This window comes from Lepus europaeus, chromosome 9 (assembly GCF_033115175.1).
Source record: "Lepus europaeus isolate LE1 chromosome 9, mLepTim1.pri, whole genome shotgun sequence".
In the NCBI taxonomy this organism is placed as follows: domain Eukaryota; kingdom Metazoa; phylum Chordata; class Mammalia; order Lagomorpha; family Leporidae; genus Lepus; species Lepus europaeus.
The window spans coordinates 80,996,871-81,010,987 of NC_084835.1; the positions used below are offsets into that span (position 1 = coordinate 80,996,871).

The 14,117-nt window shown below is 40.7% G+C and overlaps 1 protein-coding gene across 1 annotated transcript in view; it reads right to left on the reverse strand.

Moving 5' to 3' along the window:
* KLHL14 (kelch like family member 14) overlaps positions 1-14,117 on the reverse strand; it is a 96,134-nt gene that overhangs the window by 18,041 nt on the left and 63,976 nt on the right. Inside the window, exon 3 of the mRNA XM_062200256.1 lies at positions 5,033-5,122. Coding sequence (XP_062056240.1) covers positions 5,033-5,122 — 90 coding nt within the window. The remainder of the gene's footprint in view (positions 1-5,032; positions 5,123-14,117) is intronic.

The following is a 14,117-nucleotide window of genomic DNA, read 5'->3' on the forward strand; positions in this document are numbered from 1 at the left end:
CCTGGTCTCCCATGGGGTGCAGGGCCCAAGGACTTGGGCCATCCTCCACTGCACTCCCGGGCCACAGCAGAGAGCTGGCCTGGAAGAGGGGCAACCGGGACAGGATCGGTGCCCCGACCGGGACTAGAACCCGGTGTGCCGGCGCCGCAAGGCGGAGGATTAGCCTAGTGAGCCACGGCGCCGGCCGATAGCCATATTTTGAATAGGAAAGTTGAAGGAGCCACTCAGAGGAGAGTTTGAGGATTATAGGGATTTTGCTGATGTGAGAGATCATGTGGAAGGGTGCAGATGATTGGAATGGGAGATAATTCAGTTTTATCTAGAGGTATAAAGGAATAGATAAGAGTCCCAGGAAGTGAGAATGATCTAGGAGACTTGTTTCACATAAAGAAGTTCTAGCTCAAGGGCAGACTCTAGAGCTGGTTTGTAAGGGAATTTTTGTGGAATTTTCTATCATTTTCCTGCAGAAAAAAAAAAAATCATCCTTGAGGAGTCAAGTTCCAAGGTTAATTATCTAATGCATCAAAAGATTAATGATGTTTATAGGAATGCAGAAGCTACCTACCATGTAAAATAATGCTTCTGTCTGAACTGTGGTGTAGATTTTCCATTTGGAAAAAAGATATCTGCTATCTGTGAGCAAAGAGGGGGAGAGTACCTTCATAGGCAGAGCAGTGGCAGTACAAGCGAGCAAGTTCTCTGCTGGTTGTTAATGGTAGTGGCTTTGGCTCAGAGAAAAGGCTTAGCAGGTACGGATAGGATGTGGATAGGAGAGGATGAAAGAGTTTATAGAGGTAGGGTCACTGGTACAAAAAATGGGCCTGGAGTGGAAGATTAGGAGGCACTGGGATGAGGACTAGGAAGATAAAAAGAAAGCAGGTATTGTAGAGGTGGCCAAAAAGGTGCAGAGGGAATAAGAAACCCTAAAAGAAATGGAAGTGGTGGGGTGAGGAAGGTGAGATAAAAATGGGGTCTTGTTTCTTCCCAGTGACCATAGTGAGACTCTACAAGCAGCTTAGGAGTAGTGCATGTATGTGATAGAATGTTGGATTTCCCTTCAAATATTTTCTTTCTTATTCTTTTTCATTTTTTCCTGACTTTTCCTCTACTTCTCTTTTTGCTCTGAAGCCCCATCACCAGGCACCATTGTTGACTTGCACACAGAGGATGGAGCCAGAGAGGGCAATTTTCAGCCCAGGGTAAATGAGAAGGAAGTGGGAAGGAAAAAATGTCCACAAGCAGTTGTTTGGGGAGTCAGTCATCAGTAGGTGATACATTAGTTCTCAAAAGTTGGAGCCCTCACAGACTATATGCATGTCTATGGGGATACCAAATTCATTGCTATCACTGTTGATATGAAGGGAGATGATGGGAGTTAATATTTACATCTGAGTATAAAGACAAACATTTATATCCTGGTGATATTTCCAGTGTTTAGTAAATTTTCTGACTTCAAATTTTGGTCTTATAATCAAGATCATCAATAAGTAAAATTACATTTATGTTCCATGACTACATGTTTCTGTTTCATGAGCATGTACTAAAATTTAGAAGTTTGTGTTTCATTCAGCTATACTCGCCTCAGGTATCATTTTAATGAGAATTAAAGTTTAGCTTAAAAAGATTTCATCTTTAGAGTTGTCACAAACATAACATTTGAGCCTATGGATTTCATTTTTTTCTCCTACCAGCAATGATATTCAAGTGTGCTCTACATTGTTCAAGGATGATTATTCTTGATAAGCTTTGGTATTAATTGCATGAGGCATTATAACATGAAGACCCCATATTTTTTCGATGATTGAGTCCCCTCATCATTTTCTAAATAGGAAATGATGAGGAGCTCTTGGTGAGTGAGTGGGGGCTACTTTGTACTGTCATATAATTCCTGATTTAACTTCACAAGATCTGCTGCAAAAACATGATTTCTGTTAAACATCTAACCAAACAGAGGGAAGGATAGCAGTGAAAGACTAAGGTTCTGATGTCAGATAGACCTATGCTGGATTCAACTCAGCTTCTTGTAAGCTGTGTGTCCTGACAAATTATTCAGCCTCTTCAGGCTTCGTCTCCTCCTAGTAAAACCAGAGCCATCATAGCACATGGTTCACATACTGATTGTGATGCAGGTGAGTGCTCAGCAGAGTTCCTGGCAAATAATACACACTCTATAAACACTACTACTAATCCTAAAGAAGTCAGTGATGGTTGACCAGATGGTCAGAATATGAGGCCACATGGAAAATGTTGGCAAGTTTGTAGTGGATGTTCTTTGATACCCTGCCCAAATCGCCTCACTAGACTGATGTACCCATTTCTTAGCTGCTGTGTGTGCTGGCTGTTCATGGTCATAGCTGCCTCCTCAGGAGGACAGGCCACCTCACTGCCTGCCTCATCCTTCACCTGGGGGAAGGCTTTAGTGCACAAACTGTGTCACTGACACAGGGCACAGAAGGCTGGACTACTTGCCTCAAGGTATAACCTTAAGTACTTCTACTTGGAGAACCTAGCCAATGATTCATCAGCCTTTGCTCAGATTTATATAAAATGACTCCACATGCCAATAACATCAGGGACAGAATGACTCAGCCTTCCACATGGAAGCTTCCCAAATGATAAAGGGGGATGTTCTATAGAGAGAGACAGCTGCCAGGTCCATATTGAGAATCAAAGAAATACTAAAATGTAGTAACTAGAGTTGTACTAACACTTTACTCAGAGCTTCCTAGTAGCTAAAACTGAGAGAAGTGACACAGTTGTGTGATTAGTACCAGTAATAATGTTTAAAAGCACACAGTGCCTCAACAGTTGGGTCTGGCAAGAATTTGTCAAATATGCCTTACATGGAGCACATCGAGTGGTAAGAGACAGGCTGGCACTGTGGCGCAGCGAGTTAAAGCCCCGGTCTGCAGTGCCAGCATCCCATATGGGTGCCGGTTCAACTTGTGGCCATTCCACTTCCTATCTAGCTATCTGCAATGGCCTGGGAAAGCAGTGGAAGATGGCCCAAGTCCTTGGGCCCCTGCATCCACATGGGAGACCTGGAAGAAGCTCCTGGCTCCTGGCTTTGGATCAGCCCAGCTCTGGCCATTGTGGCCATCTGGGGAGTGAACCAGCAGGTGGAAGACCTCTTTCTTTCTCTGCCACTGCCTCTCTGTAACTCTGCCATTCAAATAAAATAAATAAATAAATAAATATTTTTTAAAAAGTGAGACAGCCCTACTCTAAATGCAATTGTGTGTTTTCTGTGCTCTTTTCTCATAGCATATCTATGGAGGGCTTTAAACCCAACATTTCTCAGGGGCCGGGGGAGGAGAATCAACCTGCTTCAATGGCACAGTTTGGTTAAGAATCTGAATTAGTTCAAAGATAAATTCTTGATTGTTTAGAGAAGGGGTGGACTGTATAAAGCCCATGAGATCATATGATCTGGCCCTGCCAAAGCAACCACAGGTAGGACTTGAAATTCAATAAATCTCTAGCAGACTAATTTTTAAGTTGATCACTTTGTATGGCCTGCAGATGATGTTATAAATATCCAGACAGCCATTGGCGGAGTAAAGTCTCCCCAGTGTTGACCTAGAGGAAGGAATACATCCTTTAAACTCCCTTCCCCACCAGCGCCAGTTCTCCTAGACAGATTTTTGATTAGAAGTTGAACAAAAAGTAGGGACAAATTTTTATTTTTTTAAATTTTTTTTTTACATAAGCCTAAGGAACAGGTTTTCTGTGTTGTTGATTACCGTGGTGCTCAGGAATGGTGGTTTCAAAGGGAAGAGCTGAGTTGTGCCACCTGGGAAGAAGCAGGGTGAGAGCACACTGTGGTCTGAGACAGGACTTTCCAGAGTTTTCTGTTGTGGTTTTGTCAAGAACATTCTGCAGGTCCTTTGCTTAGACAAACCCAATGACTGTGCACTGTGTGCAGTTTAAATCACTCCGCGGAAGGATAAATTGAACAGTAAATGAGGAGTTCACAGTGGACGGCATATACAGCAGAGTTTTCTGGGAACTGACCATTCATTACAAAGGTCAGTGAGAGGAGAGAGATTAAATGTCATTTTTCTCCTATTCACAAAGTCCAGCGACTGTCTCCTTTCTAACCCTGGAAGACGTGACACAACAAAGCTGCAGGCCCTGACAAAGTCCCTCTTTCTTAAATGTTCTTGGAGGGTGGCTTGGACTGTTTTCCTTTAAGGTTTTCTAGAGTGAACAGATGTAACAATTTTCTATAATTTGCCTTGGTGCAGATGCTGAAAGAGAGCATTCACAATAAAATATATGCAATATATGTAATTTTGGCTAGATGTTCTGGGGTTTTAAAGTAAAAATGTGTACCTGCAAGCTGTTTTATGGTTTCTCAGTCATAATTATCTCTGTAACACAGAAGGCTACAACTGCAACTCCTCCTTCGTGTGCAAGCTTTCCAAAAATATTTTGATTATTTTGCATCGCCTGCAAGGCACAGTGTTCTCCTTGCATTTGGCTTGAGAGGTATATGAAAAGGCTTGATTGGGGAAGGTGGTGGCTAGCCTATAGAAGAGGTACTTGCAGAAGGTACAACAAGTAGCATGGCCCTCAAGTCACACCTGCTGTGTAATGATGCCAGCTAGTTACAGACAGTGCAAGTGGAGATGATGCTTATTTATTGCCACTGGTTTGCCTATGGATAAAATGGGAGGAAAGCAGTGGAGAAGGTGGTGAGAATTCTTAACAGCTGCAGCTGGCTACCTTCCTCTAGGGAATTGGTGCCTGTGCTTGTGGCATTCCTCAAGGGATGGAAAAAGAGAGGGTTGGGGCACCAGTGTGAAGCCAAATCCCCAGAGAGTCGATGAATGAATGCTCTGCTAGATGCATCCTCAGCTCAACAACTGACCCACCCTCCAACTGTCAGCCCAATTTCCTGACTATCGCATTTGTCCCAGCTGCACAGAAACGGATGTTTTCCATACGAATCATAGCACGGACTGCTCCTAAGGCTCTGCAGTCCACACAGACGTCTTAAGCACCTACAACGAAGCTGTTCAACAGTTACCATTTGGATTCCATTGGTCCTCTCCGCCCAACACGAACAAGAAGTTTTCCACCTCCACGACGCAGTGGTGGGCGCTGTTGTATGGCATAACTGGAATTAAGAAAACAAAAAAAGATGTATGAAATGTTCCATCTGAGGACTGGAGGCCGTGGCTCACTAGTTATGTGCTTCACCAGCAAGTATAAAAATTGACTCAGTCAGAAGGAAGAAGACAGCACAGGCAGCAGAGCAGCCCCCCCCCCCCCCCCCCCAGCCATCCTCACGCAGTGGCTCAGTGGTGTGTTCCAGTGGTTTCAAACCCAACCCCTTCTGATGAATTTTACATGATGTTATTCCACGAATTAGTCAGGAACAGCCTGTTACGCTGCTTTCCATTTCTAAGTTCTCACCTGCCTACCCATGGGGATGGCACTCTGAACCAGTGACTGACACCCCTGCCGGTCAGAACTGCGGGCTACTGCTTGGAAGAAGTCACCCTGAATCTACTCGGAGTCACTCAGATGCTCTGCCCAGACTTGATTTGCTGGCAATCTTCCCATAAACAGACTCAGGGTGCTTGGTAGCTTTCTATTCCACAGCAATGAGCAAGCTGAATTTCCATACAGTTTTAAGTTTTTAAATTAAGGTCCTGCTGATTTAATGCCTCCTCCAAATGTATATGCTTAATTTCCTGTACAATGTCATTAGCAGCACAATCACACATTTTCCATCTATCTGCTTAGGAGCTCTTCTGTAACAAAGATGAAAACTGTCAGGAACATCACAAATATCCTTTCTCCTCATCTCTTTCCCTTCTCCCTGCCCCAATGTGGTGGCTGTGAGGGGGTGGGGGCGTTATACAAGGAATCTGAGTTTCTCTCTGTGTGTTCTCACTTGGCATCTCATCTGGGGAGTCCTAGGGTACAGCTTAGGACACCCCTTACACTCTCTGTGCTGCCTCGGTTACTGTTGGCTGTGGTAATATCATATGGTGAATGTAAATGTTCGCAGCATTAGTTATCATATCACATGCAGTGGTTTAGGCCCAGTGACACCAGTAGGAAAAATGATGTCCTTGCTCAGCTCATCATATGGGCACCTTAAATCTAGGTGAGGACAAATGGGGAGGTGATGTGCATGTTCAGGCAGGGAACTTATTGCTTGACACGGATCAACAGAGCACTTAAGAAACCAGTGCAGTGGGAAATCAATACGAGTCCCAGCCAACTCTTACTGTGTGCTCTTTTGCCAATGCAGAGAGAGTGAGCGCCTATCTCACACCTGACTTATTTTGGCTGATATATATCTCATTTCATTTTGTTTTCATTTTATTTTTCTCAAAGTGTTATGCTGTTGAAGATATATAAATAATAAAAACAGGTACAGCTTTGAGACCTATAGCATGATTTCTGAAACAGCAAGTGAGATGTTAGGCTTCTGATCCAAGGTTTTAGAAGTTTTGATTATTTAATGTTAACTATTTATCTTTACCATGAATATTCATTACGTTTGAACTTACATCCACCAGGGAATGCCTATTGGTATGTATACCCCTGATTTGGTGGTAAGATAGGAATTGGGTATGCAGTGGTCTATGTGGCTCACAATTTTGGTTGATGGACTTAGAGCTGAGGAATGTCCTTGAGCTCCTCAATCCTCAGTTTATCTATTTGGAAAATGTTTTTAACTTTTAGATTCATGACTCAGAATTCATTGTGGGGTAACAGTATTTATTGGGCTCATTGAGTGACTAAGGTTGAATGTGCTTCAGAGGTCATTTTCAAAAATTAACTCATTATCGTTTGGATTATGATGTTGGTTCCGATATATGAAACACAAAACCAGGCTGCCCCATGTACTTTTGGGAGCAGCCTGGTGCTACTACAGTTTCCCAGGGATGTCCTTTGGTCAGTGAAAGCCTTGACAGCATTTACTGTCATCTGTATGCATCAAGTCACAGGGGACGTAGTACAAGGGTATAGGCCATTAATGCAATCAGCTTATTCTGGTGGACACTGTACTTCAGGCATTTATTTTAAACTTCTGGTCAGTCCAACATCTAAATCTTATAAATAATGAAAAACTGCATTCTCTTCTCTTTAGCCAGAAGTCCAGCTTCATCATAAAGCACAAGCTCTGAAAATTTTACACTTGTATTTTGTTCTTGCCATTCATTTGTTCCCACTCAGGCAAGCAGAAATTAAGTGAAGGAAATAATACATGATTTATTTTTAAGCTTCTTTCTCATTTGATTACCCCTATTGTTATGCTTTCTGCAAACAAATGACATGATTGCACTAAGCTAACTACTGAACTCTTCAAAATAAGAGAAAAGAAGGTCTTTGAAGTCTTAATATAAAATCTACTTGAAGGTATTCTCATTTATCTATATATTTTAATTTTCATTCTAAAACCTGCATGTTATAATTCTTGTCTGAGCATTTAGGTTTTCTCATTCCTGAATTAGTGTCTTTTCTGAATTATTACTGCAAATTGGGAGGCCACAAATATCCACAATTAACTCCTTGAAATTGTTTTGCATGTAAAATGCTCCCAAGTTTATCAGGGTAAAAATCTATATTAAAACAATGTCTGAAATTTTGTAAAATACCAAATTGTCTCAACTTCTGATTAAACCTGAAGAGAAGCAAAATAACTAGGGCACTGAGCAAGAGCAAACAATGTGTTTAAAATGGCGCTGGGTACTGTGCTGATTGGTTCTCTCTTAAGTAACATCGAATACTTACCTGCTCCTTTCCAGATGTCTCCAGAGGTGGACCCCGACCTCACAAGCAGGTAGTGGAGGAGGTTTGTACTCGGGTCCATCTACAGCCCAGTGTGAGTTTTTAGCGTGTCAGTCAGTGAGTTAGAGGGAAAGGGGAAAGAAGCTAATCAGGATGAAATGAGATTAAAGGCTGTCTAATTTTACAGCAACTGTGATCCATCAGCCACTGTGAAAGTGACAGTGGAAATGAATGATGGAGACAGACAGGTGGGGCTGTACATTTCACTGATTTATCCTCAAATGCACTGGGCCTTATTTTATTGAGTGAACATGACCGCATTTATCATGACTGTCATCTAAACCCACTTCCCTCCATTTAAAAAGGTCACTTTACTCAGAGGGAGTAGGAGAGAGGCACTTTCAAATCAGATTTAAAATCTAATAACACGTGTTTATAAGGCCCTTTGTGGGAATTCTCAACTTTATCAAACAAACTAGCAGTGCTAGGAGCAAAAGCGGAGGGGGTGGGGGGCAGAATATTAAATCACAATATTCACTCTGCAGAATGATTAATCATCACACATGCAATTGATGTTAGCAACAGTTATAAGCTGATTCTCAGCCACAATTATATGCCTGTTAATTGTTTTCTCATAATTTTAAGGCCATAAATTTCAGTTACAAAAAGCCTTTTACCCCTTCCTGAACCAGTGCAATAAAATGTCTTAGAATATTATGACAAAATTGTTCTTTGTGGATGTGAAAATGAAAGTCAAATGTTGTTATGTTATTTTTCACAATAACTACCATCTACCAAGCATTTACTAGGTGCCATATATATGTAAATTAATCATATAGTTATATATTTACCTACATTATAGCCTTGGAAATATTATAGCACTTGAATTTTGTTCATGTTGTATATTTGCTTCTTTCAGGTGAGCATAAATTAAGTGAGGCTAATAATACATGATATTATCTGACAAAATACAGACTATTCTGATTCTCTATTTACCTCTACTTACATAATATAACATCTTTCATTTAATATGACCAACTACAAAGGGCAATGTCCCTCCATTTTATTTCTACAAGTAATACTGAGGCCTTGAGAGGTTAAGTCACTTGTTGAAGGTCATACTCAGCTAATGAACGGCAGAAGCAGGACCCAAACACGGGGATATCTGGACCCCAACCCGCGCTTTTATCCATTTCACTCTACTGATTTTCAATAGGTATGTTCATCCAACCAGCAAGTCATTACTGAGTACCTGAGTGTTCAGTGACGGTGCTTTTGAAATTTGTTTATAATTTTTTATATTGAACCATCTTCTACATGTGTTTCTTAGCTTGATATTTAAAAGGAATTCTTAAGTAAAGCAAGTAGATGCCCCTTTAGTTTTTTCCCTATAAATCTGGATATTCAGGGAATGGAGTTGGCTTTCATAAAGTGGACATTTGTTTGATGGAGTCAGAAAAACACTGAGCAAAGCAGTCAATTAAGGGTGGGTAGTCTGTTGGCACAGGGTTTTTATTATAATTTTTAAACGAGGAGGAAAGACTTCAACCTTGAAAGCAGATTCAAAGTATTTTGGGCAAGGAGGTCCTTTTCCTGAGGGACTTGTTTGTATTTATGAAGGCCTTAGTTCGACTAGAGGTCCACCCTGCTCTGTCTCCTAGATTTTATATCTCTTCATGCAGAGAGTATAGGAATCTTTCACAAGTCACAAATTTTCATGAACATTCGAGCAAGAGAGTACATAGGGCTATGCCAAGAATCCAGGATTGCTAAATAATGGTTATTGAGTGTTTATCATCTATATGGAACATTGAGGAGGACCTTCTAAAACTGCCCAATATGACAACCTTCTTAAATTGTTTTGGAAAAAAAAAATGTATTCATAAAAGTCTCCCTCCCTGCCCTGACCACCAGGCTTTCAGTTTTCTTTCTTTTTTATTTTTTTAACTTTTATTTAATAAATATAAATTTCCAAAGTACAATTTTTGGATTATAGTGGCTTTTTCCCCCCATAACCTCCCTCCCACCCGCAATCATCCCATCTCCCACTCCCTCTCCCATCCCATTCAGTTTTCTTTTTAAAAATTACATTTCTTTTTCATTTTATTTGAAAGGCAGACAGAGATAGAAAGAAAGGAGATTTTCCATCTGCTGGTTCATTCCCAAATGCTTATAACAGCCAGGTCCTGTACCCAGTTGAAGCCAGGAATACAGAACTCCACTGGGTGGCAGGGACCTAAGTCTCAAGTCATCACCTGCTGCCTCCCAGGATACACCTTGGCAGGAAGTTTGATACCCTAAGAGGAGCTAGGACTCAAATCCAGGCACTCTGATAAGGAATGCAGGCATTGCAGTCAGTGTCTTAATAGCTGAGTCAAATGTCCATTCCACCTTTCAAGTTTTCTATCCCAAGGCTGTCATCGCTGCTGTGTTCTTGCGTTTTCCTCCTGAGAAACTGGATTTTTGAGACATTTTGTATAATGCAAATGGCAGCAGCACACCACACACACACTACTTGGTGTCCTGCTTATTTTCACTAAAGAATTCATTAATTTATTTTTTCATTCCCTTGCAATCAAATATTTCTTCTGCAGCTACTCCATGCCAGGCAATGTTGAACTTGCTGAGGTGAACAAAACCCAGGGGCAGCCTCATCTGAGGATGCATATCATAAACACATGCACAAATAAATAGACCCTGTTCTTTCAAATGACAAATGCAATGAAGAAAAGTGAATCAGAAATCCATTCCAACTAGGATTTTAAGATGCTTGGGGGAGAAGGAATGATAACAGTTAAGCTTTTGTGAGTAGGAAGTGACTGAAGTGAACAAGGGAGCCACCCAGGGTGTTAGGTACAGGAGTAAAAAGTGCAAAAGCCTTGAGGCACAGCCTTGGGTCAACTTCAGCACAGCAAGAAGACTGGGGACAGATGGATCTGAGAGGAGGCCTAGGAGGGAGGCTGAAGACAGACCAGAGCAATGTTGCAGGGTGTGGTCAGAAGATAACACTGGCATGATCCAGTTGCATTGTTTGAAATGGCTGCACAGTGTTGCATCTGATGTGTGTCCTATAATTTATCACTTTACATTTTTTTGGCTATTAATTGGACGAACATCTAAACACTTTTCTATTTGCTGATAATATAGCAGAGAATGAAGCAGACAATGTCCCTGCTCTCACAGGATTTATATAACATGGAACATAAATAACAAAGAGGAATACAGCCAGATAATGATAGATGATATAAAGAAAAAATAAAAAATATGATATCCTAGAGAGTGAGTGCCCAGTTATCACTCTTAACTGGAGTGGCTGGGGAAGACCTCCCCATGGAGGGACATTTAAATACAATTTGAAAGGTGAAAAGAAGTCATCCATTACAAAATAAAAGAATCCATGCAGAGGTCCAGAAGGGGAATGTTTTGGTTGTGTCTGAGAAGGAGGGAGAAAGACACTATAGTAGGAACACTAAGGGAAAGGGTCAGAGGGGTAAGGGATGAAGTCAGGAAGCAGGCAGAGGCTGGTATGTGGATCCTTCTGAGCTGGGATAATTGGTGTGGATTTTATTATAAGCATCTTGGATAGGCAATGGAGGGGTGTAAACAGGAGTATGACATCTTATCATTTATGTTTTAAAATATTCTGGGTGCAGGTGTTTAGTCTAACAGTTAAGATGCCCACATTCCATATCAGAATGCCTGGGTCTGAGTCCAGGCTTTGCTCCCATTGTCAGCTTCCTGCTAATGTGTATCTTGGAAGGCAGCAGGTGATGGCTCAAGTGCTTTGGCTCCTGCCACCCAAATGGGAGACCTGGAGTGGGCTTCTGGCTTTGGCCTGTTGTATCCTTGGCTGTTGCAGGCATTTGGAGAATGAACCAATGGATGGAAGATTCTCATTCATTCTCTCTCTCTCTCTCTGCCTTTTAAATTCAATATATCAACCAAACAACACTCTACTTTGGCTGCCATTGATATTGTAGGAGTAAGAGAGGGAACACAGGGAGAGTGGAAGGAGGCTCTTTGCAGGTCTAGATAATAGATATTGTAGGTTTGACCATGAGGGTGCTCTAGTGAGAGAAAAGGGACATGTGTCAAAGGTTCCTGCTATTCCAAATGATTTTGTATCAAGTGTCCTTGTGGATACACACTTCCACACAGGAGTTTGTCTCTGGAATGAATTCCTCCAAGTGATATTTCTGGACAAGAGAATGAGTACATTTTAAATTTTGGTGGACATCGTCACTTTGTACCGCTTTTTCATTTGCATCTTTGCCCATTGTGTAGGTGAACAATTTGTATCTAGTTAAAGATTAACTATTTTAAAAATTGTAACAGAGGTTGAGCGACTTTTCATACATTTAAAATCCATTTGCATTTGTATTCTACAAATTTTCTGTTGTGTTTTGATTTCCTGATATAATTTATGTTACCTATAATTACATGATTTCTGCTTTTAAAGTATGCTTTTCTAGGGAGTTATCTAAACAGGCAAAATAAATGACATTTTGGAAGCGTGGTATTGCTAGAATATATATTTGTGAAATATTCATTGAAGCAAATTCAAATAGCAATTACATGCTGTTGAAAACAAATGTAACCTAAAAGAAGCCCCACTTTAGTACTATTGAATGAATATTTCTTGTTATGAGGTCCTGGATTTTTTTTAAAAAACAATTTCATAGTAAATACATTTGAGAAACATAAATGTTTAAAGGTTTCCTAGTTTAGTTCTACTAGTCTTTTTGTAAAGATCTAGCTATTTGGCAAATGCATTTTTGAAGATAGAGACATAGTAAAACATCTCACACCTTAGTTGGGGTTTGATAGAGGCTACTGAATATATAATTCATAGAAAGGCTCTGTAACTTTTCTTTCTGCTATATTTGGGCTGTAGTATACCTGCAAGCTACAAATAGATGAAAGAACTTTGTGTGTTTGAGGTTGGTTAGATTGTTATGGACATAGTGTGGGAGGTGAAGCCCACAAAGAGATATGTGTGATCTGAATGCAATGAGAAGGTGATGGAGGTTCTGAATCACTTTCTCTCTCACTCCTAAACTGTTCTTTACACAGTGAGCTAGGCTACCATAGGCCCTAAAGTTATTTAAGTGAATTCAAGATGTATAAATCTCAAAAAAGAATACACACACACACACACACATGCACACTTTTGGAGGCTGTACAAGAACCAGGAGAGCTTATTTTTCTTGTAGTTCAATGTTGTAGTTGAGAGAGAGTTTTCCAGACAATGATATTATGTTGCCACTCTCCTCTATGCAGCTGTTGGGATAAATGCATGTGTCTAATCGCTTACCAGGCAGTGGTGCAGTATATCAAAACTGCCTGTCTTGTTTGTCAACCCCAGAGTATCTATGAGTTCCTGAAGGCCAGACTGTGCTACCTCTGTGGTTTTATGCTGAGGAGAAAACCCAGCACATAGTACTGGACTAGACTTTGGCATCCTCATAACTTTTATGCCTAGCCCAGTTATTAGAAATATTAATCAATAAATGTCAGTGGCATGGATAAGTGAATGTTAGCTGAAAGAGGCTGTGAAATTTGTGTCTTTGGAAGATAGGAAAGATGTCAGATACCAGAAGATCTGAGGGAAGAAAAGAGAAGAAGGGGGTGGGGTGTGCCATGAATCAGTATTCTGTGGCTTCTGGGAGAGATGTGATCTTAGGCAACACACATGCCAGCCAGTTTCCAATAAAGGACCCTGCAAGCTCTTAAAAGACACGTGCTCTTCTCAGGAACTTTCATAGCATCCAGTCATGCGAAGGTCAAAAGTTTCCAATAAATCATTGTTGATTTACAGTTTTAGCTCTGAACACTTAACCTGGGGAAGTGCTAAATAACCAAGGAGACTAAAGTGATTTAAAACAGGACTCTTGCTGGCTTTTTAAGCAGAATTGACTTTCCAAATCTTATTTTAATTTGAATTAGAATGTTTTCACTATTGCATTCTCAATTACAATTGCATTATTACAATATCAACTATTTTATCTTGGATACATTCTGGCATGCCGGAATGTAAAGATAATTTTATTTTCCTCCTTGGAAAGTAAAAATGCCTTTCAGAATGAAATCTTCAATCTCTTTCAAATATTAGTTTTATTTTTTTCTGTCTTATAAAGGGTTATATATATTTTAAAAAGAATATTATTTATTTTGAAAGAATTGCAGAGAGAGAGAGAGAGATCTTCCATCCACTGGTTTACTCCCCAGGTAGCTGCAATGACCAGCACTGGGCCAGGCTGAGGCCAAGAGCTGCATCCTGGTCTCCCAGGTGGGTGGCAGGGGCCCAAACACTTGGGTCATCTTCTGCTGCCTTTCAGGTCATTAGCAGGGAGCTGGATCAG